This window comes from Chiloscyllium punctatum, chromosome 17 (genome assembly GCF_047496795.1).
Source record: "Chiloscyllium punctatum isolate Juve2018m chromosome 17, sChiPun1.3, whole genome shotgun sequence".
Classification (NCBI taxonomy): domain Eukaryota; kingdom Metazoa; phylum Chordata; class Chondrichthyes; order Orectolobiformes; family Hemiscylliidae; genus Chiloscyllium; species Chiloscyllium punctatum.
Genome location: NC_092755.1, coordinates 44160456 through 44184993, shown reverse-complemented (window position 1 = coordinate 44184993; position 24538 = coordinate 44160456). Strand labels below are relative to the sequence as shown.

The window sequence follows — 24538 nt, the reverse complement described above, 5'->3', positions numbered from 1 at the left end:
AGTCTCTTTCACATCAGTAGGAAACATCTGTCAAAACAACAGGGAAAATTGTGTTAGAAGTGCAAGACTTTAAAATGTCTCATTAAACTTAAGGTGAATTGTTCTGGTGGTTAAACAAGTAGTCTTCTTAGAGACCAGTTGAGGTGATCTGGTCACCCTGGAAAAGAAGCCCATATGGAAATCTGTTGAAAAATCAAAAGTTTTCCCACCTAGTCATGGAAAAGGGGTTGCTGCTTGTTTTCAAATACATAAACACTAAATGAGCAATACCAGCAGTTCCTGTAAAGGGCAGGGAAAGACATAACAGGATGGGCTCTCTGTTCAAGGATGAGATTTAAGGGACAAGAAATAGCTAATGTGTGAACCTAATGGTGTAAGTTGGTTCTGGAATGCTCAGGCAGAATGGAACAACCTTTAAAAAGGGCCAAGGAAGGAGCGGGTGTTCTGGAAAGCTGAGAATACTGGGAGACTGGGTTCTCCAATAACATACATCTTAAAGTATTATACACAGCAGGAGTAATAAGACAATGCTCAAATACAAAGACAGCTTTAGTTGATTGTCTGTGAACATTTGGCCAATGTTAATTCTGGTTTCTTTATTACAGTAACACTCTTAATACATTTACTTTTTTTATTTTTATCAGGTACTATAAAATTAACTTCAAGTTATTGGTCTCTACAGGGATCATAATTGTAAGCGACAGGCTTTCCAAATCCAGCCTCATGGCCTCTGTTGATTGATATCAATAAATTGTATAATCTGAAATATCAACAAACCGCACAAGAATCAGAACTAAATTCATTGTATGATAAGAAAATAGAGAGAATATCCAATCACATACACATACATCCTTGAGTGAGAGTCTCTTCACAAAATCAAAACCTCCAGTCCTCACCGATTTAATCCAAGTATGAAACAAAAACAAAAGATGATCCTAGTACCTCTCAAAGACTTTGCAACAATCAGCTTGTGACTTTTTTTTAAAATTAGGAGCTGGTTTTAAAGAGATTATCATTATCAGAAAGTATCATTTCTCCAGGTATAAATAACAAGGCTTAATCCAAGTGGACAAAAGCTTTTCCATTTCTGTCCCAAACAGCTCATCCTTTTGCTGAATCTCAGCTCCAGAATGCATTTGAAACAAGGACAGGAACTTAAATATTTATAAACCAAGTGCAGAAACCCCAGTCAAAATCACACCCAAAGATTCCCTGCCCCACTTTCCTGAAGGTGCTAACTCTCAATGCTGCCTTGTGAGTTTCAACACTAAAGTCAATAAAGTATTTGGACACAGGAACATCACAGTAGCCCCACAGTTTCCTTGGTAGGAACAAAGATTCCTTGACACTATACATTCATACAGCAGCCTGGAAAAAGCCAGCAGGCCAGCTGTCTTAAATATTCAGTTGCACGAAGAATCTCTCATAAGCACCTAGGATACAATGACCTTGCAATAAAAATGTTCAAAACAGAATTAAATAGATACTCCATACAGAGAATATCCTGCAATTTGCTCATGATAGTAACCGTGATCAATTAGCATTTTAATTGCCAAAGTTGGAAATCAAAGACCATGAAAGCAGCACAAATTCTACATAAAATAACATTATTAAAAAACTTCATTTCAGAAGTGTCCAGTTTCTCGATGGAATGTGAAATATCACTGCTGTCCATTAGGGTTCTGTTCATTCTGTTCCCCAAGTCTTTGCCCCTGACCCCAATCAAACTCTCCAGGCTGGTCCTCAGGCAACACGTCGTAATTGGGATCTTCCTCTGCAACATCAAATATTGCCTTCCTGTAAGAGGAGGAAACACAATTACATTGTTTATGAACATTACTATAAGAATTCTCAAAAGCTACAGTAGTGTCTGAGAGACAGGGACCTGAACCTAGCAGCTCATTTACAGGATTGCAACTGAACGTAACAATTTGCATCAGGCAAGCACTGCCTGAAAAACCTGATAGGAACCTGAAGGAAATCTGATTGGCACTTGCCTAAGAACGTGCCACACTCCATGAGTCAGCTTGGGTTTACTGTGACAATACCCACTAACTCATCAGCACACGTACTGGAGAGTTAACCAATGGCATAACATGCTAGCCCAGTATCAATAAACAGCTTTCAGAAAAGGTAGAAGAATGGTTATATTACTGGGGTGATGGGTACTCCCCAACGCTTAGCCAAAGGTAGTCAGATTCCCTCAACCATCATATTGTCTTTTGCATGAACAAACATTAGTCAGTATAAAGGACAAACAACACTTACAGAAATCCTGGAGTAACCAGCAACCTCACTCCTCCTGGTTGGTTTGGGAATACATCTTCCAGAAAGTAATAAATATGGCCGACAGCAATTCCTGTAGCAAAAGGGACGTGAAAACACCTGTTCAAGGCCACCAAAATTGGCATCCACTGGCTCTAGGGACGAGAGATCTGATAGTGCCTTTCAGGCTCTCACAAAAGATTCATAGTTACAAACAGGAGTAATTGCTACACAACTCAAAACCTGGTGTCCTTCTCTGGTCACTTGAGATTCTTTCATTTGTACACAGTCAGTGACCTCCTGTGCATTCCTCTGCCTCTGAATCTAACACTTATCTCCTCTAATCTCTCACTCTCGCGCTCACTCCCAAATCAGCCCCACCACAAAACTGTCAATTCCTCAACTCTCTCCTCCCTGTCCCTCCAACACTGACCTCTACACTCACCCACCCTTCCTGTTGTCAACACCGATCTGTACTCTCTGCCCTCGCTCCATCCAACGCCAGTCTCTCCTTCCTCCCCCTAACCCTCTGCAACATGACAGTGACGTCAGAATGATAACAGTTGAATGCATGGCTAAAAAGCTGCTGAAGGAGGGTCAGATTCAGATATCTGAATTATTGGGATCTTTTCCAGGGCTGGTGACCTGTAGGAGGACGACAGAGGGACATTAATATCTTTGCAGGGAGGTTTGCTAGTGCCATTCAGGAGGATTTAAACTAGTGTGGGGTGGAATTCAGTGCATTAGGTCAGCATGTGGAATGATTGAGAACAAAAAAAAGGTTTAATCAACTAAGTCTAACTGGAAACGCAGGCAGGGTCAGGTTAACAAATGCAGCTAGGCCTGAAGTATTTTATTTTTATCTATTGAGTATAACAGGTCAGACAGTTGAGCGAAGAGTCCGAATTATTACATGAAACTATGCTGTAGCCATTACAGAAACTTGGTTGAGGGAAGGACAGGACTTGTAGCTCAATAGTCCAGGATTTCAATGCTTCAGACATGATAGAGGGAGAATGAAAAAGGGGTGGGGGATTAAGGGGAATGGCACAGCTGCAGTATGTGGATATCTTGGATGGCTCATCCAGCACAGACATATTCTTAGAACTCAGAAGTGAGAAAGGTATAATCACAATGATGGTGCTTTACTACAGGCCTCCCAACAGCATAAGCAGATCATGGAGAAATGTAAAGACAACAGTGGTGTTGCAGTGGGTGATTTTAACATCCCCTCCCTTAGTGCTAGGAGCTTAGACGGGTCAGAATTTGGTAGTTGTCCGATAGGATTTCTTCAGAATAATATACAGGTTGTCCAACTAGGGAAGGAGCCATACTGGACATTGTACTGGGGAATAAGCCTGGCCAAGGGATCAACATTTCATTTAGCGATTATTTTGGGAAGTGATCATAAGTCCATTGTTTTAAAACAGTTATTAATAACACCGGTCTGCAGGTGAAAATGTTACATTTGAGGTAGCTAATTACAACTGTATTAGGCAGGAACTGGAGAAACTAGAGGTGGCTGTTTGAGGGTAAATCAACATTTGATATGTGGGAGACTTTCAGGTTAAAAGATCTGGGAACCCTTGGATGACGAGAGACATTGAAGGTTTAGTCAAAAAACAGTAAGCAAGCTAACATAAGGTTTAGGGAACCAAAGTCAGATAAGGCCCTTAAGGAAATACATAACTCCTTATTTCAACTCTTTCATGTTTCCTTTATGAGAGTTAAAAGGGAACATGAAATGTGGTTGGCAAGTAGAATTATTGAGAATCCGAAGGCATTTAATATATATATATATTATGAGCAAGAGGGTAGCTCGGGAAAGAGTAGATCTACTGAAGAACAAAGAGGGAATTTATGCATGGAACCAGGGGAAGTAGTCCTTAATGACTTTGCATCAGTATTCACCGGGGAGAAGGAAGCGAATGATGGTAAGATTAGGGAGGAGTATGTTGATATTCCAGGATATATTGATAATAAGGAGCAGAATGTTGGGTGTCTTGAAAAACATTAAGGTAGATAATATGGCCTGCTGGGATCTTTCCCAGAATACTGGGGGGAGGCAAGGGGGGCAATTGCTGGGACTTTGACAGACATCTTTGTATCCACTTTCACCATGGGTGAGGTGCCACAAGACTGGAAAATAGCAAATGTTGTTCGTTTGTTTAAAAGAAGGCAACAGAGATGACCCAGGAAATTATACAGTTGTCAGGAAATTATTGGAGAAGATTCTGAGGAATAGGATTTGCTCACATTTTGATAAGAAGCATCTTATTAGAGAAACTCAGCATGACTGTACAGAGGGGTCATGTCTCAAATTTGATTGAGCTTTTTGAGGATGTGATGAGGTGATTGATGAGGATTGTGCAATGGTTGTTATCTACATAGACTTTACTAAGGTTCACAAGATATAGGAGCAGATTTAGGCCATTTGGCCCAGCTAGTCTGCTCTGCCATTCGATCATGGCTGATATGTTCCTCACTCCCATTTTCCTGCCTTCTCTATATATCCCTTCAAACCATTACCAATTAAAAATCTGTAACTTCACAAATTTACTGACTGACCCAACATCCACCGCACTTTGGGGGAGTGAATTCCACAGATTCACATACCTTTGGGAGAAATAGTTTCTCCTCAACGGTTTGAAATTTGCTGCCCCTTATCCGAAGACTATGACCTCTCGGTCTACAATGTCCCGCAACAGAAAGCATCTGCTTCATGTCTATTTGATCTCTCCTCATTCTTCTAAATTCCAAAGAGTACAGGCCCAAAATATTCAATCTCTCCTCATATGACAAAGCCCTCATCTCTGGGATCAACCTCTAAACTGCCTCCAATGCCACGACATCTTTCCTCAAATAAGGGGACCAAAACTGTGCACAATACTCCAGGTGCAGTCTTACTAATATCTTGTACAGTTGCTACAATAGTTTCTTACCTTTATATTCTATTCCTTTAGCTATAAAAGCCAATATTCCATTCACTTTATTATTTGCTGTACTCGCATGCTAGTTTTCTGGGACTCAAGAACGAGTATTCCTAGATGCCTTCTGCACTGGAGCACCCCCAAAGTCTCTCCCCATCAAGATTAAATCAACTTCCCACTTTTTCGACCCAAATGCATGACTTCACACTTATCTGCGTTAAACTCTATCTACCATGTTTTGACCCACTCTAACCTATTGAAATCCATTGTAAGGTTCTTTTTCCTCATTGCAATTTACCATCCCACCCATTTTTGTATCATCTGTAAGTTTGGTTATAGAGCCTTCTATCCCTGTACCCAAGTATAATGTAGATTATAAATAGCAGGGGTCCAAGGACGTATTTACCACAACACACTCTTCTGTCCAAAAGCCAACCATCTATCCAGGCTAATAAATGACTCCTAATCCCATATGATCCAACCTTTTGTGCAGCATCTTATCAAATGCCTTCCAGAAGTGCAGATAAATTACATCTACAGCATCCCCATTATCCACTTTCCTTGTTACTTCTTCGAAGCACTCTCACAAATCAGTCAAACATGACTTTACCTTCATAAAACCATGCTGACTCAGATGGATAGTGTTTTGGCTTTCCAAGTGTCCTGATAATGCTTCTTTGATATTGATTCCAACACTTTCCCCAAAAACAGATATTAAACTAACTGGTCTGTAAATTTCCACATTTTACCTCCCTTCCATTTTGAATTAAGGGCATTATATTAGCCAATTTCCAATTCACTGGAACCTTTCCTGTGTCCAGGGAATTTTGGAATATTGTAACCAATGGATTTACTATCTCCGCTGCACTTCCTTTAATAACCGAGGCTGTAAGCCATCAGGCCCAGGAGACTTGTCTGTCCTCAATCCTAATCATTTGCTTAATACCTTTGCCCTAACGATGTTGATTGTTCTATATCCTATCTTATCTATTGCCTCTGACCTGCCTATTCCAACAGGAATGATACTATTGTCCTCCACCCTGAAAACTAAGGCAAAGTATTGATTCAGCACCTTTACGCTCTCACTGACCCCCACTATTAAGTCTCCAGTTTCATCTTCCAAGGAAGCAACTGTCACATCATTAGCGACTCTTTCCTTTTATATACCTATAGAAGCTTTTGCTATCCTTTTTGATATTTTGTGCTAGTTTTTTTGTAATTTACCTTCGCTCTTTTCATTAATTTTTTAGTATCCCTTTGTCTAATGTTTGAAAGTTTCCCAATCTTCTATCCTGTCACTGGCCTTTGCAATATGGGAGAACTTACTTTTTGACTTTATTATATCCTTGACGCCCTTGTTTAACCATGGGTGTTTTTTTTGAGCCCCCTTACCATTCTTTTTTTCCTCACTGGGATATATTTTTGTTGTGATGAATGGAGTAGCTCCTTAAGCATATACCGCTACTCATCTGCTGTCTTACCATGTAGCCTTCCTGCCCAATCCACTCAGGCCAAAACAGTCCTCATGGCTAAGGCTCAGGGCAGCATGGTGGCTCAGTGATTAGCAGAGACCCTGGCTCGATTCCACCCTCGAGCGACTGTCTGTGTGGAGTTTGCACATTCTCCCAGTGTCTGCGTGGGTTTCCTCTGGGTGCTAGATAATCAAGAGAGTGATTTGAAAGAAGTATATAAAATTTTGAGGGGCATGAATGGAGTGGATAGAAGTCTTTTCCCAGGGTGGAAATGTCAAATACTATGTGCATTGATTTAAGGTCAGAAGGGAAAAGCTTAAAAGGAGATGTGTAAAGGACTTTTTTTTTTAAACAGAGCGGGTGGGAGGTGCCTATAAATGTGAGGCCAGAGGAGGTAATAGAAGCAGATATGATAGCTATGTTTAAGAGGCATTTGGATGGATCCAAGAATAGGCAATGAATAGGGGAATACAGACCACATTCAGGTAGATGGGATTAGTTTAGAACAGCGCAATGGTTAGCACAGACAGTGGCCGAAAGGCTCATTCTTGTGCTGTACTATTTTTTTTACCTGCACCAAGCCCCTCCTCCCCACAAACTCAGTGCCAGCTACTCCTCCCTCACTTCCCCTCCCTCTAACCACCAGCCTTTCCCCCCCCCCCCGCCCAGCCCCATACACCCCAAATTCCCAAGCAGGTGTCACCTGACCCCAGCTCTGCATAGACAAGTAACAGAAACTGAAAATGTTAGAATTGCTCAGGTCAGGCATCTCCTGTGAATCAAGAAACCAAGTGAACATTGCAGAATTTGATTTCTCCTCAGCTGTTATGACCTGAATTTTCCTCTTCACATGGGCTGCCAGTCCCGTTAAACATTTGCATAATTCTCTGTTTCTAACTTCAGATTTCCAACATCCACAGAAGTTTGCATTACTAAGGGAAACCAAGGTAACTGGGTAGAATTTTGTGTTTGACGAGAAGATAGCCGAATTAAATATCTCCTCTCAAGCTACAGCTGAAGAATAATATTAAAAATAAGAAGAGGAATATGTGCATAGTTATCCAAGACTTCTTTCATGTGGAAAATTTGAAGCATTTGTTCATGAACCCGGTTCTTAACTGTAATTCATTAAATTAGGCTGGGATGAGATGATATAAACTTGGTAAATTCCAAATCTTACCCAACAAGTCAACGATGACAGAGTTTCCCAAAAGCAGTGAGAATCCCATCAATACCCAAGGCAGGAATGGAGCCTGGAAATTTAGCAGGCCAAAGAAATTCATTCGTACAAACGGGTTCCTCCTGCTCCACACATACACGAGCATGATGGTGAAGGCCTGACCCAGGAAGAACAAGCTCGCAAAGATTCCAAACAGCTGAGTACAAGAGTCAAGGATCCTGGACAGGAAGAGCAGATTAGGCAAGGTTCTCATTCAGTGGGCCATAGTGGCCTCATACTCATGTGCATTTCATGGAACTTGGCTGCCATTTGGTTGGTTCACTCACTGGTTAGTTCAGCTATCTCAAACGAGAATGATGTTTTACTTTTTAATCAGAAGATGAAACAACTCAATCTAGTTTGCTCTGAAGGGTGACTGGACTCAAAACATTAACTCCATTGATGCTGCCAGACCTGCTGAGTTTCTCCAGCAATTTCTGTTTTTGCTGTTGATGAACATGGAACAGAGTAAGATGTCAAAAGGTAACATTAGCAGCATGTCCCCCCATACTGAGCGAAAAGGTCAGCAATTCTCTGTTTGCCCATTAGTGATTTATAAACTACTCCTGACCTGAACAACTTTGCTAGCAATTTCCAGACATTACAATGCCATGCTCCCCTTCATTCTCTTTCTGAATTTAACTCCTCCAAACCAGAGACACCAGCTCATTTCTGACCAAGGTCATTTACTCTGGGTCAGAGCTGAGATGGAAGCCAATCGAAAGTGAATAGCCACATCCAGGTTACAGTGGTATACCAGCCTTTGAAAACACTCCTGGTATTTTAGTGATTAACAGCAGCTTTCTCCACCCCAATGATTCTCACTGCCGATTGGCCCAGTCAGAGACCTGTCATTCTCATTGTTAATTGGCCTTTCAGTCAGAGTCCAATGATTCCTGCTGCTGCTTGGCTGATCAGTCACAGCCCAGTGACAGATATTGCTGAACATGTTGAGTGAGACCACAGCGTGACAACACTGGTCATAGAGTCACAGTCACAGAGATATACAGCACAGAAACAGACCCTTCAGTCCAACTTGTACATGCTGACCAGATATCCCAACCCAATCTAGTCCCACCTGCCAGCACCCACCCCATATCCCTCCCAACTCTTCCTATTCATATACCCATCCAGAAGCCTTTTAAATGCTGCAATTGAACCAGCCTTCACCACTTCCTCTGGCAGCTCATTCCATACACGTACCACCCTCTGCATGAAAATGTTGCCCCTCTCATCCAAAACCTATGCCCTCTAGTTCTGGATTCCCCCACCCCAGGGAAAAGACTTTGTCTATTTCCCTATCCAAGCCCCTCATGATTTTATAAATCTCTATAAAGGTCACCCTCAGCCTCAGATGATCCAGGGAAAACAGCCCCAGCCTGTTCAGCCTCTCCCTGTAGCTCAAACCCTCCAACCCTGGCAACATCCTTGTAAATCTTTTCTGAATCCTTTCAAGTTTCACATCTTTCCAATAGGAAGGAGACCAGACGCAATATTCTAAAAGTGGCCTAACCAATGTCCTGTACAGCCGCAACATGACCTCCCAATTCCTGTACTCAATACTCTGACCAATAAAGGAAAGCATACCAAACGCCTTCTTCACTATCCTATCTACCTGCGACTCCACTTTCACGGAGCTATGAACCTGCACTCCAAGGTCTCTTTGTTCAGCAACACTCCCTAGGACCTTACCATTAAGTGTATAAGTCCTGCTAAGATTTGCTTTCCCAAAATGCAGCACCTCGCATTTATCTGAATTAAACTCCATCTGCCACTTCTCAGCCCACTGGCCCATCAGATCAAGATCCATTTGTAATTGGAGGTAACCTTCTTCGCTGTCCACTGCATCTCCAACGTTTGTGTCATCTGCAAATTATACCTCTTACGCTCCCATCCAAATCATCTATATAAGTGTTGGACCCAGCACCGATCCTTGTGGCACTCCACTGGTCACAGGCCTCCAGTCTGAAAAATAACCCTCCACCACCACCCTCTGTCTTCTACATTTGAGCCCGTTCTGTATCCAAATGGCTAGTTCTCCCTGTATTCCATGAGATCTAACCTTGCTAACCAGTCTCCCATGGGGAACCTTGTCGAACGCCTTACTGAAGTCCATACGGAAGATCACATCTACCGCTCTGTCCTCAATCCTCTTTGTTACTTCTTCAAAAAAAAAACCCAATCAAGTTTGAGAGACATGATTTCCCACGCACAAAGCCATGTTGACTATCCCTAATCAGTCCTTCCCTTTCCAAATGCATGTACATCCTGTCCCTCAGGGTTCCCTCCAACAACTTGCCCACCACCGACGTCAGGCTCACTGGTCTATAGTTCCCTGGTTTGTCTTTACCGCCCTTCTTAAACAGTGGCACCACGTTTGCCAACCTCCAGTCTTCTGGCACCTCACCGTGACTATCGATGATACCAATATCTCAGCAAGGGGCCCAGCAATCATTTGTCTAGCTTCCCACAGAGTTCTCGGGTACACCTGATCAGGTCCTGGGAAGTATCCATTTTTACGCATTTCAAGACATCCAGCACTTCCTCCTCTGTAATCTGGACATTTTGCAAGATGTCACCATCTATTTCCTTAAATTCTATATCTTCCATATCTTTTTCCACAGTAAATACGGATGCAAAATATTCGTTTAGTATCTCCCTCATTTTTTGCGGCTCCACACAAAGGCCACCTTGCTGATCTTTGAGGGGCCCTATTCTCTCCTTAGTTACCCTTTTGTCCTTAAATGTATTTGTAAAAACCCTTTGGATTCTCCTTAACTCTATTTACCAAAGGTATCTCATGTCCCCTATTTGCCCTTCTGATTTCCATCTTAAGTATACTCCTACTGCCTACTCTTAAGGATTCATTCAATCTATCTTGTCTATGCCTAACATAAACTCCCTCCTTTTTTTTAAAAACAAAACCCTCAATTTCGTTAGTCATCCAGCATTCCCTATACCTACCAGCCTTTCCTTTCACCCTAACAGGAATATACTGGTTCTGGACTCTTGTTATCTCATTTCTGAATGCTTCCCATTTTTAAGCCATCCCTTATCTGCAAACATCTGCCCCCAAACAGCTTTTGAAAGGTTTTGCCCAATACCACCAATATTAGCCTTCCTCCAATTTAGAACTTCAACTTTTAGGTCTGGTCTATCCTTTTCCATCACTATTTTAAAACTAATAGAATTATGGTCGCTGGCCCCAAAGTGCTCCCCTCACCTGCCCTACCTTATTTCCCAAGAGTACGTCAAGTTTTGCACCTTCTCTAGTAGGTACATCCAAATACTGAATCAGAAAATTGTCTTGTACACATTTAACAAATTCCTCTCCATCTAAACCCTTAACACTATGGCAGTCCCAGTCTATGTATGGAAAATTAAAATCCCCCACCATAACCACCCTGTTATTCTTATAGATAAGAGAATCTCCTTACAAATTTGTTTCTCAATTTCCCTCTGACTATTAAGGGGTCTACAATACAATCCCAATAAGGTGATCATCCCTTGTATTTCCGGGAATATCCTCCCTCAGCACAGCTGTAATGCTATCCCTCATCAAAAACACCACTCCCCCTCCTCTCTTGCCTCCCTTTCTGTTCCTCCTGTAGCATTTGTATCCTGGAACATTAAGCTGCCAGTCCTGTCCATCCCTGAGCCATGTTTCTGTAATTGCTATGATATCCCAGTCTTATGTTCCTAACCATGCCCTGAGTTCATCTGCCTTCCCTGTTAGGCCTCTTGAATTGAAATAAACACCGTTTAATTTATCAGTCCTACCTTGTTCTCTGCTTTGTCCCTGCCTGCCCTGACTGTTTGACTCACTTCTGTTCTCAACTGTACCAATCTCAGATTGATCTCTTTCCTCACTATCTCCCTGGGTCCCACCACCCCAACTTACTAGTTTAAATCCTCCTGAGCAGCTCTAGCAAATCTCCCTGCCAGTATATTAGTCCCCTTCCAATTCAGGTGCAATCTGTCCTTCTTGTACAGGTCACTGTACAAAACAGCTTCCAATGATCCAAAAATGTGAATCCTTCTCCCTTACATCAGCTCCTCAGCCACGCATTCATCTGCTCTAACTTCCTATTCGTACCCTCACTAGCTTGCAGCACTGGGAGTAATTCAGATATGACTACTCTTGAAGACCCCCTTTTTAATTTCTGGCCGAACTCTTGAAATTCTCCCTTCAGAATCTCAACCTTTTCCCTTCCTATGTCGTTGGTTCCAATGTGGACAATGACCTCTTGCTGGCCCCTCTCCACCTTAATGTACCCCCTGGGAGACATCCTTGATCCTGGCAACAGAGAGAGGCAACACACCATTCCGATCTTTCGCTGCTGGCCACAGAAACGTCTGTCTGAGTCTCGGACTAGAAACCCCCCTAACACAATTGTTCTCTTGTGTTACAGCCGGTCTCGATACCAGAAACTTGACTGTTTGTGCTACATTCCCCTGAGAATCCATCACCCCCTACATTTTCCAAAAAAGCATACCTGTTTGAAATGGGGATAGTCACAGAAGACTCCTGCACTACCTGCCTACCTCTCTTACCTTCCCTGGAGTTAAACCATCTATGTGACTGTATCTGCAACTCCCCCCCCCCCCTTTATAACTGCCATCCATCACATCCTCTTGCTGTTGTAAATTCCTCATTACCTGTAACTGTCTCTCCAACCGATCCATTTGATCTGATAGGATTCGCAACCAATGGCATTTATTGCAGATATAATCCTCAGTAACTCAAACTCTCCCTAAACTCCCACATCCGACAAGACGACCATAACACTCTACTAAAGGCCATTTTTGCTTCTTTCAATCTACAGACCCAGAAAATAGCAGTGTTCTATTCCTCTACAGAAGGCTGCTTCAGGCTAACTTAATCGTCATGTTTTACTATAAACCATTTCCCAAAATTGCAATATGGAGTAAGTACTTAATTTCCTGGGATATACAGAGGCTTTGAAATATATAAATATGAACCTTTCTTTCTATCACAAACAGCTCTGCCTGGATATTCAGGATAGTGGACAGTTAGAGAAGAGTTTTGGAATTGTCACTGCACAGTCCACAATAAGTTCAGAATGATCTTCAATGGCTTAGAAAGAAGCACTCAGCAATCTGAAAAATATTCAATTTATAAAGAAGCACTATATGAGAGACCACAATAATGACCACTGTCGCTATCAGGTACACTGCAAAAAGGATACTGTCATTAAAAACCCACCAAAAATAAACATGAGCAGAAAGTCAGCCGTTCTTCCCCTGAATGATCCTTCTTCCAACATTCGACAGTATCTGTATCTGGGACAGAGTAAAAGAAGACAACCTGCAATTTACTGTCAGATCTAGTCCCTCGGAGCTGGGGGTATTCAACCCAAACTCCGCCCAGTGACACACACAAAACCAGCCAGTTTACAGATTTGGGGATTCAGACATTCCAGATGGATTATGGACAGCAGCTGGTGCGAAATTCCAGATTCCATTCAGTTCTGTGCCTGCTGGGGTTCTGAAAGGTAGGAGGTAAGGATGCAACCTCGGTCTTACTGCCTGACTACTGAAATTTCCTGCACTTCAACCATGCTGGGATGGGACTCATTAACCTCATCCTTAGAACTTCCCACAAATCCTTAGAATTTGCCACATTTGGAACCTGCCGCGATCTCCACACAATCAGTCAAGTATTCAGAGATCAGAAGTGAGCCTGACTCTGTACAGCAAGAATTGCTGGACAGGGGTCATGAGCAAATCTGATGGCTGACCTTGGTGAGCTGAAGCCAACTTAATATAGATGAGCTGAATTGACACAGAACAAAATTCACTTTTGGGGATCAAACACACGGACTGCATTGGTTCAAGGTTAAACTTTGATTCAGCCAATGTTTAAACATATCCTTTTGTATTAGCTTTTAAATGAGCTGACTGCTCGCTTCTTCACTTTGACAATTGCTGTAGGCTTTGTTACATGATTAAAGAATTGCACAGAATTTGCAGCACAGAGAAAGGCCATTCACCCCATCAGTGTCTGCCAGTTTTTAAGCTCCATCTGAGCATTCTTTCTATTCCCTCCTTTCTCATGTGTATGTTCAGCTTCCCCAAAATGACTGAACTATTCCTGTACTGCTTATTCCAGTTAACAAAGCAGGGACAAGTTAACATCACTTGTGGGATTCAAGGAAAAGTACAAAACTGACACTTTCCACATGGTCAGACATCCTTACAGGGTAATTTTTTTTGAAAGCGCAAAGATGAGACATCATTTTATTACGAAACACAAGAAACAGCGATTCAAACGTTCAGGACAATGACAGTCTTATAATCATTCAGTGCACAGAGTTTGGAAAAAAAAACTGTCCTTGATCAAATCGACATCTGATACAACCATTTTATCATCCATTACTTTCTGATGACAGAGGTGGCCCACTTTTAAAAATCTCAAGTGTTTTCAAATTGGTGGTTCTGACACTTCTCGGAAATCTCCTCCAACAATAGAACATAGAACAATACATCACAGAACAGGCCCTTTGGCCCACGATGTTGTGCTGAACATTTGTCCTAGCTTAAGCACCCATCCATGTACCTATCCAATTGCCACTTAAAGGTCACCAATGATTCTGACTCTGCCACTCCCACAGGCAGCGCATTCCATGCCCCCACCACTCTCTGGGTAAAGAACCTACCCCTGACATCTCCCCTATACCTTCCACCCTTCACCTTAAATTTATGTCCCCTTGCAACACTCTGTTGTACCCGGGGAAAAAGTTTCTGACTGTCTACTCTATCTATTCCCCTGATCATCTTATAAACCTCTATCAAGTCACCCCTCATCCTTCACCGTTCCAATGAGATAAGGCCTAGCACTCTCAACCTATTCTCATACGACCTATTCTCCATTCCAGGCAACATCCTGGTAAATCTTCTCTGCACCCTCTCCAAAGCTTCCACATCTTTCCTAAAGTGAGGCGACCAGAACTGCATACAGTACTCCAAATGGGGCCTTACCAATGTCCTGTACAGCTGCAACATCACCTCACGACTCTTGAATTCAATCCCTCTGCTAATGAACGCTAATACACCATAGGCCTTCTTACAAGCTCTATCCACCTGAGTGGCAACTTTCAAAGATCTATGAACATAGACCCCAAGATCCCTCTGCTCCTCCACCTTACTAAGAACCCTACCGTTAACCCTGTATTCCGCAGGGACAACCCAAAATCTCTGACAAATATCACTTTTTCCCCAGATGCTATCAATTTTGAAGGGTCACTGTACGCGGAACATTAATTACGTTTCTCTCTCCACAGATGCTGCCAGACCACCTGAGTTTCTCAAGCAACTTCTGCTTTTGTTTCAGATGTCTAGTTTATGGAGTTCTTTTATTATTGCAAGGTGGTGGAATTAGATTAGACCTGGGGAAAATGGGATAAGTTTGGGAATGGATATAGGGTCATGGAGAGATAGCAGGGCAGTGGAATTAGTTTTGGATTGCTCTAACAAGCAAGTCAAAACAGCCTGATGAGTCAAATGGTTTTTAATCTATTTAATACAGTATACTCTAATCAACTTCCTCTATTTTCATATTTTCTTGTAACAATTAGAAAAAGTGTAATTATTGATGGTATGTTCACATGGACAGGTTCTGTTATAAATATGAACAAAGTAGTTTATACTTTTTCAGAAATAAAGACAGATTTCTGACTTTAAGGGAGTCTGAATTCCACTGTCCTCCAATTACATTCCAACTCTCAATCCTGCTCTACATGAAGTTTACATTCTATCTGCACTACCCACGCACTGCACTACAGACGGCTAAATAGTTTAAAAATGTGCAAGGGTCACAATCTCAAATCTTAACACACACATCCTCCTATGCAAATAAAAACTAATTATAGCTCAAGAACGGAATTAGTTTATGTACAAGTTTCTAATAATGTCAGCTCAAGAAAACCTGAAGTTTATTCAGGTTTCGACAGACAGACTTCCGTGTTTATGAGCCTAACAGACAGCACACAATCATCAGAGAGCAGGTAACTCACGCACAATTGGTTTGTTCTTACTGTCTGTGGCTCAATCAATAGTATACTTACTTCTGATTCAAGAGGTTCTGGGTTCAAATCACACAGACTTTGGCACAATTATTGAGAGGAGAAAACAGTGACTCAACTACCTGCTTGGGTGGATGTAAAATATTCCAAAGCACTACTTTGATGATCAAGGAGAGTTACCTCCAGAGCTGTGATTAATAACTATCCTCTTTTAACATCACAAAACAGATTATTGTGTCATTATCTGATTGCTGTTGTGGGATGTTGTCTGCAATTTCTTTTTATATGTCTATTTTCTAATCACTCTGTTCAGAGATGTTATTATACACCTCTGGAGCATGTGGGCTTGAACTTGGGCCTCCAGGTCCTGAAGTAGGAACACTACCAGTACACAAGAGCCCTTGCTGTTTGCAAGTTGGCTGCCATGTTGTAATTTGTAACATAGGCAATACTCCAAAAGTACTTCATTGATTGTAAAGTGACTTGAGACATCTAGTGCTTGTGAAAGGTTTGGTAACAGAGGTTTTTTCAGTTTTCTTCTCTAGAAAGACAAGTATACTAATGTTAATGCCTAGAGTTTGCTGAATAACTCACTTGTCAGTGGTCCCATCTGGGATCTGATGGGTAAAGGTGCAGTCTAACAGCCGTGTCTCAATTTACAAATCCTACCCGCGTAAAGTGAGCAGAATACAGCCACACCAGCTATTAGGATGCTAGGATCAGGTTCAGAAAGGTGAAACATAAGCACGTTTGATCAATCTGAACAGGCTTGAATTCTTTTCTCTTAAAAAAAAAGGGTGACCTAAGGGAAGCTTTTTTAAAAAATTATGATGGGATTCAACAAAGTAGAAGATGGATCTACTTGTGGGGAAAGTCCAAAACTCAAGATCATAAATACAAGATCTCCGTAATAAATCTAGAGAGCAATGAAAAACTTATTTACCCACACTCGTTGGCATGGGGAACCAAGCAGACCAATTGGATAGATGTAGTTAGGGGGAAGATAGATTAATAATTACAAACGCACAAATCTGGTGGGCTAAATGGCCTATTGCTGTGCTGAAATGCTCACTCCTTCGACAGCAGCTTTCAAATCAATGACGTCTACACCTTGAAGGACAATGGCAGCAGAAATACGGGAACACCACTACCTGATTTTCCTCCAAACCACGCACTCTTGTGACTTGAAAATACATTACCATCCCTTTACTACCTCACTGGATCAAAATCTGAGAATCTCCCCACAACACCCACCCCCCGCCACCACCACCACCACCCACCAATCCTAACAGCAGCAGCAGTTCTTCAAACTTCTCAAGGCCTGGACTGGTCAGCAATTCCCAAACTCTTAGAATAAAATACATAGCTCCAGCAGACCTCAGCTGGAAAGAGATAGTGAGAAGGTGCACTGGAAAAGAACGAGATTGGATTTGATTTTCTGTCCCCCATCACTGGTTATCTTGGCTACTCTTGCTAGCTGATTTCAAACATGAAATATGCCTACGTTACACAGGCTCTGGTAGGCACTCATGAATCCCACCAAGAGTTAATGCCTTTGGGTTACAGTGGAAAGGTGGTCAGTCTGAGTCTGGGGAAAGTATAATCTGTGATGCCCAAAAATAGGCACTACTCTTCATGGGACAGAGTGGGGGTATGGTACTGACAACATTGCCTTAGAGAGCTGGTGGAGACTCAGGTTGAATGGCCACCTCTGTGCAACCACAGCTAATTATAAGCACTTCTAACTGTGTGTAGTTGTCAATGACTCATTTCTTTAACAAAACATTTGCATTAAGATTTTCCAAATGAGAAACCATTGACAATTTACTCCCAGCTGTAAAATGATACACATCAAGAAGGCCACAAGCAGATTTCCAAAACTATATTGAAAAGAACTTTGAAAAGGTTCAAAGTGTTCAGGACCCCAGAAAGCTGTGTAGCATCAAAGGCCCATGACCTTTACAGGCTGCAAAGAAGAAACTACAGTACCTCCAACTGATCTCAACACATTCTTAGCCAAGAGGGAAGGGTTGCAGACCTTGTACAGCTTTCAGTCTCCAGCTGCTTCACATGTGGGTCAAAGTTTGTAATAAGGTGCTGCCCACTCACTGAAGTGTTTTATAAAGTGAACATGTTTCATCCTGGACCAGCAAAGGACCAATATTTCAAACCTTTAACCATTTGCAGGAGAGAGAGAGACTGCAAAGCCTCTGGACGACGAGAGAGGGTTGAAAAAGGTTGAATTTACAACATGCACAAATCTGGTGGGCTAAATGGCCTGTTGCTGTGCTGGAAAGCTCACTCCTTAAGCTTGACTCATCAGCAGCAAGTGAACTCGCAATGAAACAAGTTCAACAATAACTCCACTAAGCAGCCAAACAGGATTAGAGTTTTTAAGCTCTAACTTTATTTTCAGTTTCACTTCCTGGCATTAAAATAATCAGAACAAACAACAAACCACAGTGCTGCTGACAGTCAGCTCCTATTTGGGTTCGGGGGTATGTGTTGTCTTCCCAACACCATCAGAATCAGAATCAGGTCAGAACTCACGGCTGGGTCTGTAAAACTTCTTCAACTCAAACCCATCTGCCATCCCATTCTATCACACAAAAGGATACAAGAAGATCATATTGAACAGAAAACTAAATCCCAAAGGCCCAAAGAATAGAAAGTTGGTTAGTAGTCTCCACACCTGCAAAAAAAAAGAGAAACATGAATGAATTAAGTACACACATGCATACTATATGATTTAATAAACTTTATAAACTCTCAGCGTATTGTACTGGAAGTTATTGAATTAAGATTACCAAACAAGGGGTGAACTACACAACTGCTGGATTCAATGCAGTACAGTGTGGAAATAAATCAAAGATATCACAGGGCAATGCATTATAAAATGTGAGTTAATATATTTTGTTTAAATGTACCTGATATTTCTTGACTATCAAGTCAGGATTGAAATAAAGTTGGAATGGAGTGATGAACTCCAGTTGCTGTGAAAAGAGAAGAGAGAGTTTACTGGAAGCATAAACTAGAGGATACAAACTCAATAGCAGCCTGAATAAACAAGCAGCACACAAACATCCTATTAAACAACATGCAAAAGAACAGGAAGGATACTGGAGACAGTCAAGTTCATGCTGCTGTACTCAGGTAGTTAGAGATTACCTTTACCTCTCTCAGAAAGATAATGATCACTGCGGTTAACAGGTTAAGGTTGGTTTTATTTGGTTAGTACACAGAAAAGTGCAATGCAGACTGGAAATTCCTAAACTTAATCCTTGCTTTTGATGCAGTAGCCAATCTGAGCCACTGCCCTGGACCAGGGATTGAAGAAAGGAAGAGACAAAAATCAGCAAAGGTTCTTTGCTGTAGAGTATACAATTAGACAGAGGAGTCAGTCAACTGCAAGATGCACCAAGGCCACAAACTAAAGCAATAATCAAAAACATATTAAACATCACAAAAACTACTAGGACATTATTTGGCAGGACAAATGTCCCAACTAAAATATCATCCTCAAATCAATGCCACTAATCATAGACTGCCTGCTTGATATCACTTTATTAACTGTGGGCTCAGGCTGTGCACAAGATTGTTGCCACATTAACTGCACTACAACACTGATTATACTCTAGTGGCTCAAAAGCATTTAGGAAGCCCTAGGATCATCAAAGGTACCAGAAGAAATCCAAGTTTTCTCATAAATGAACCACACTCTTTTGCTGGTGTGATGCATTCAAGACAAAGGAGCACGCTTGACTGGCACCTCAAGCACTACCTTCAATATTCACTCTCCTTAGCACCAACACTCAAGAGACCAGTCTGTATTTCCAAGATCCACTGTAGTAATTCACAAAGATTCCTTCAATAAAACCTTTGAAACCTGCAACGTCCACCACCAAAGCTTGGGCTGACAAGTGGCAAGTAACATTCACACGACAAATGAAGGCAATGATCATCTCCAATAAGAGGCAACATGACAGCTGCCCATTGGCTGCAGCGGCAGAGGCAGGTCTGGCTTCCTGGCAGCATCTGTGGCCAGTGCAGATTCAGGGAGGCCTGAAGCAGACTCCCAGTGGTGGCAGAGTTGAATTTGGACTGGTGCACCACTCAGCGGCATCAACAGTATCTGCATTGGCAGAATTCAGCAAGATCACGGGTGGAGGCGAGTTGGCATCCAAGAGTGGCAACTTTCATTCCAGTGGCAGCAGCACAGCAAAGGGCACTCAGGCCCACGGCAGAGCACTTAACAAGAATAAATGTAAGGATGGACACTTTCTTTATTCTTCTGCCTTTACATTCCATCTTTTGGGTGTTTTTTGTGCTTTGAAGATGGTGCCAGACAGTGGCAACACTATACAATACTTTTCACTGTAATTTGTAACAAAATGCACGAGACAATAAATCAAATCAAAATTCAATGGTTTCGCCATCACTCAAATGTCCTACTACCAACACTCTGGGGATTAACAATGACCAAAAATTCAAATGGACTCACTTTATAAACACAATGGCTACAACAGCAGGTCAGAAGCTAGGAATATTGCATCTTGTAACTCATCTCCTAACTCCCCAAAACTTGTCCTCAATCTACAAGGCACAAGACAGGAGTATGACGAACTTTCCTCAATTGCCTGGATGGGTGCAACTCCAACAACATTCAAGAAGCTCGACACCATCCAGGACAGAGTAGCCTGCTTGACTGGCACCACATCCATAAACATCCACCCCTCTCCACCATCGACACTCAGGAGCAGCAGTATATACTATATACAACATACACTGCAAAAATTCACCAAAGATCTTTAGATAGCACCTTCCAAACCCACAATAACTTCTGACTAGAAGGACAAGGGCAGCAGATACATGGGAATATCACCACCCGGAAGATCCCCTCCAGACCACACAGCATCCTGACTTGGAAATATATCACCTTTCTTCCAGTGGGTTCAAATCTGATCTCCCTCAGTAGCAGTATTGTGGATTTCCCTGCACCACAAGGATTGTAATGATTCAAACAGCCAGCTAATCAACATCTGCTCCAGGCTAATTACAGATGGACAATGAAAGCTGGCCCATTCAGTGATGCCCACACCTTAAGAATGATTTATAAAAGTATCATTCAGGTCCACTAGCAGATTGACAATGTTACTACATGGGAGACCTATTATAATAACCGAGACAGTGAGAATTCATATTGCAACATTGTAGTTCAAGAATTCAATAAAATACAAAACAAATGAATTACATGGAGTCATTCAGCACAGAACAAGGTCCAACTCATCTATGCCCAACTGATATCCCAATCTGCCACAGTCCCATTTGTAAGCGTTTGGCCCAAATCCCTCGAAAATGCTTTTATTCATAAACCAATCCTTTTATACGTCATAAGTGTACCCACCTCCACCACTTCCTCTGGCAGTTTGTTCCATACACACCACCCTCTGCGTGAAACATTTACCCCTCAGGTCTTTTTAAAAATCTTTCCCCTCTCGCCTAAAACCCATGCCCTCTAGTTCTGGACTCCCCCCACTATAGTAAAAGACAAAGGTTATTCACCCTATCCATGCCCCTCATGTTGTTATAAACCTCTACAGAAGTCACCCCTCAGTCTCTGATGCTCCAGGAAAAAAAAACCCCAGCCTATTTGGCCTCTCCCAATATCTCGATCCCTGTAGTCCCAGCGACAGCCTCAAAACTTTTCTACATTCTCTCAAGTTTAACAACATCTTTCCTATTAGAAAGGTTAACAGAAGTAATGTGGTATTCTAGAAGTGGCCTTACCAAAGTCTTGTACAGCTGCAACACGACATCCTAAGTCCTATACTCAAATGATCTGATCAATGACAGCATGCATGCCAAACACCTCCTTCACCAACCTGTCTACCTGCCCCTTAACTTTCAAAGGAACTATGCACCTGCACTTCTAGGTCTCTCTGTTCAGCAACACTCCCAGGCCCTACCACTAATTGGATAATTCTTGCCCTGGTTTACCTTACCAAAAAACAACATCTCATATTTACCTAAATGAAACTATCTGCCACTCCTTGACCCATCTAATCAAGGTCCTATTGTACTCTGAGATAATCTTCACTGTCCATGACATTACACTATCTTGGTGTCATCTGCAAACTTACTAACCATACCTCCAATATTTGCATCAAAATCATTTATATAAAATGACAAAAAGCAGTGGACCAGCACCAATCCTTGTGGAATACTGCTGGTCACAGGCCTCCAGTCCAAAAAGTAACCCTCAACGCGTGAAGTTTCTGAGCTATTCCCCAGCCTCTGAATCTACTTGCATTGACTCCGTATTTGCAATGTTACAGGAGAACCACTGGCATGTTATACAATATGGATATAATAACCTAATGGCTCTGCACCCAGAGATCAGGAGTGCAAATCCATCATGACAAACTGTTACCACAATCTCTTCCTCACAACATTCTCTATCAGCACTTGCTTTCAAACCTACGGCTGCAGGAACTGCTACTGTTTAACATGCGCCCAGAATTGCTACCTCCCAAACACTTAGCGTCCTTGAAGCAGTGCCTACTGCATCCAGAAATCCTCGTACAGTACAACCTGTCTAGCAATCCCAAACATAACACTGCTTCTCTCTCCAAAGTAACCGTTAAAGCTTTCCAGTGTGTGGTGTTTCTTAACCCATTTCCCCCTCAACCACACACAGAGCTGCCAAATGTACCATGAGAAATTCTGACGGTATTGACTACACACATCAGACCCACATTCCCTTCCTTCACTCACTCACCCACCCACCCACCCTCACCCCCACCCTCATCCTCACCCCCACCCTCATCCTCACCCCCACACCCTCATCTTCATCCTCACCCTCACCTTCATCCTCACCCTCACACCCTCACCTTCATCCTCACCCTCACACCCTCACCTTCATCCTCACCCTCACACCCTCACCTTCATCCTCACCCTCACACCCTCACCTTCATCCTCACCCTCACACCCTCACCTTCATCCTCACCCTCACACCCTCACCTTCATCCTCACCCTCACACCCTCACCTTCATCCTCACCCTCACACCCTCACCTTCATCCTCACCCTCACACCCTCACCTTCATCCTCACCCTCACACCCTCACCTTCATCCTCACCCTCACACCCTCATCTTCATCCTCACCCTCACACCCTCATCTTCATCCTCACCCTCACACCCTCATCTTCATCCTCACCCTCACACCCTCATCTTCATCCTCACCCTCACACCCTCATCTTCATCCTCACCCTCACACCCTCATCTTCATCCTCACCCTCACACCCTCATCTTCATCCTCACCCTCACACCCTCATCTTCATCCTCACCCTCACACCCTCATCTTCATCCTCACCCTCACACCCTCATCTTCATCCTCACCCTCACACCCTCATCTTCATCCTCACCCTCACACCCTCATCTTCATCCTCACCCTCACACCCTCATCTTCATCCTCACCCTCCCACCCTCATCCTCACCCTCCCACCCTCATCCTCACCCCCACCCTCATCCTCACCCCCACCCTCATCCTCACCCCCACACCCTCATCTTCATCCTCACCCCCACCCTCATCCTCACCCCCACACCCTCATCTTCATCCTCACCCTCATCTTCATCCTCACCCTCATCCTCACCCCCACCCCCTCATCTTCATCCTCATCCTCACCCCCACCCTCATCCTCACCCCCACACCCTCATCTTCATCCTCACCCTCATCCTCACCCCCACCCCCATCCCCACCCTCACCCCCACCCTCATCCTCACCCCCATCCCCACCCTCATCCTCACCCCCATCCCCACCCTCACCCCCACCCTCATCCTCACCCCCACACCCTCATCTTCATCCTCACCCCCACACCCTCATCCTCACCCCCACACCCTCATCTTCATCCTCACCCCCACCCTCATCCTCACCCCCACACCCTCATCTTCATCCTCACCCCCACCCTCATCCTCACCCCCACACCCTCATCTTCATCCTCACCCCCACCCTCATCCTCACCCCCACACCCTCATCTTCATCCTCACCCCCACCCTCATCCTCACCCCCACACCCTCATCTTCATCCTCACCCTCATCCTCACCCCCACCCTCATCCTCACCCCCACCCTCATCCTCACCCCCACCCTCATCCTCACCCCCATCCCCACCCTCACCCCCACCCTCATCCTCACCCCCATCCCCACCCTCACCCTCACCCTCACCCCCACCCTCACCCTCATCCTCACCCCCACACCCTCATCCTCATCCTCACCCCCACATCCTCATCCTCATCCTCATCCCCACACCCCCACACCCCCACACCCTCATCCTCATCCTCATCCTCATCCTCTCTCTCTCTCTCTCTCTCTCTCTCTCTCTCTCTCCCCACCCTCACCCTCACCCTCACCCTCTCTCTCTCTCTCTCTCTCTCTCTCCCCCTCCCCCCCCAAATACTCCACCGCCACCTCCACCCACCACGGCCGCAGTAGTGAGCACACAGGCGCTAGTATAGGCCCGAGTGATGCTCGGCATCCTCCTGTACTCCTCCAGCAAACTTGCCGCCGCCATGATGCGTCCACCGCTGACTGACGGCGACAGCCGCCAATGGC

The 24538-nt window shown here is 43.4% G+C and overlaps 1 protein-coding gene across 2 annotated transcripts; it reads right to left on the bottom strand.

Annotated features, from left to right (window-relative positions):
* Window positions 1-581: 581 nt before the first annotated feature.
* Window positions 582-24538, bottom strand: LOC140487774 (derlin-2-like). 2 transcript variants are annotated; one of them, XM_072587023.1, is made up of 7 exons: window positions 24405-24538; window positions 18859-18924; window positions 18550-18623; window positions 13097-13190; window positions 7848-8043; window positions 2269-2359; window positions 582-1797 (listed from the first exon to the last, which is right to left on the bottom strand). In XM_072587023.1, the coding sequence occupies exons 1-7, from the start codon at window positions 24495-24497 to the stop codon at window positions 1662-1664; spliced, it is 750 nt and encodes a 249-aa protein (XP_072443124.1). In that variant the 5' UTR covers window positions 24498-24538; the 3' UTR covers window positions 582-1661. The 2 variants fall into 2 exon arrangements, with proteins under 2 accessions (XP_072443124.1, XP_072443123.1); XM_072587022.1 differs by lacking the exon at window positions 2269-2359.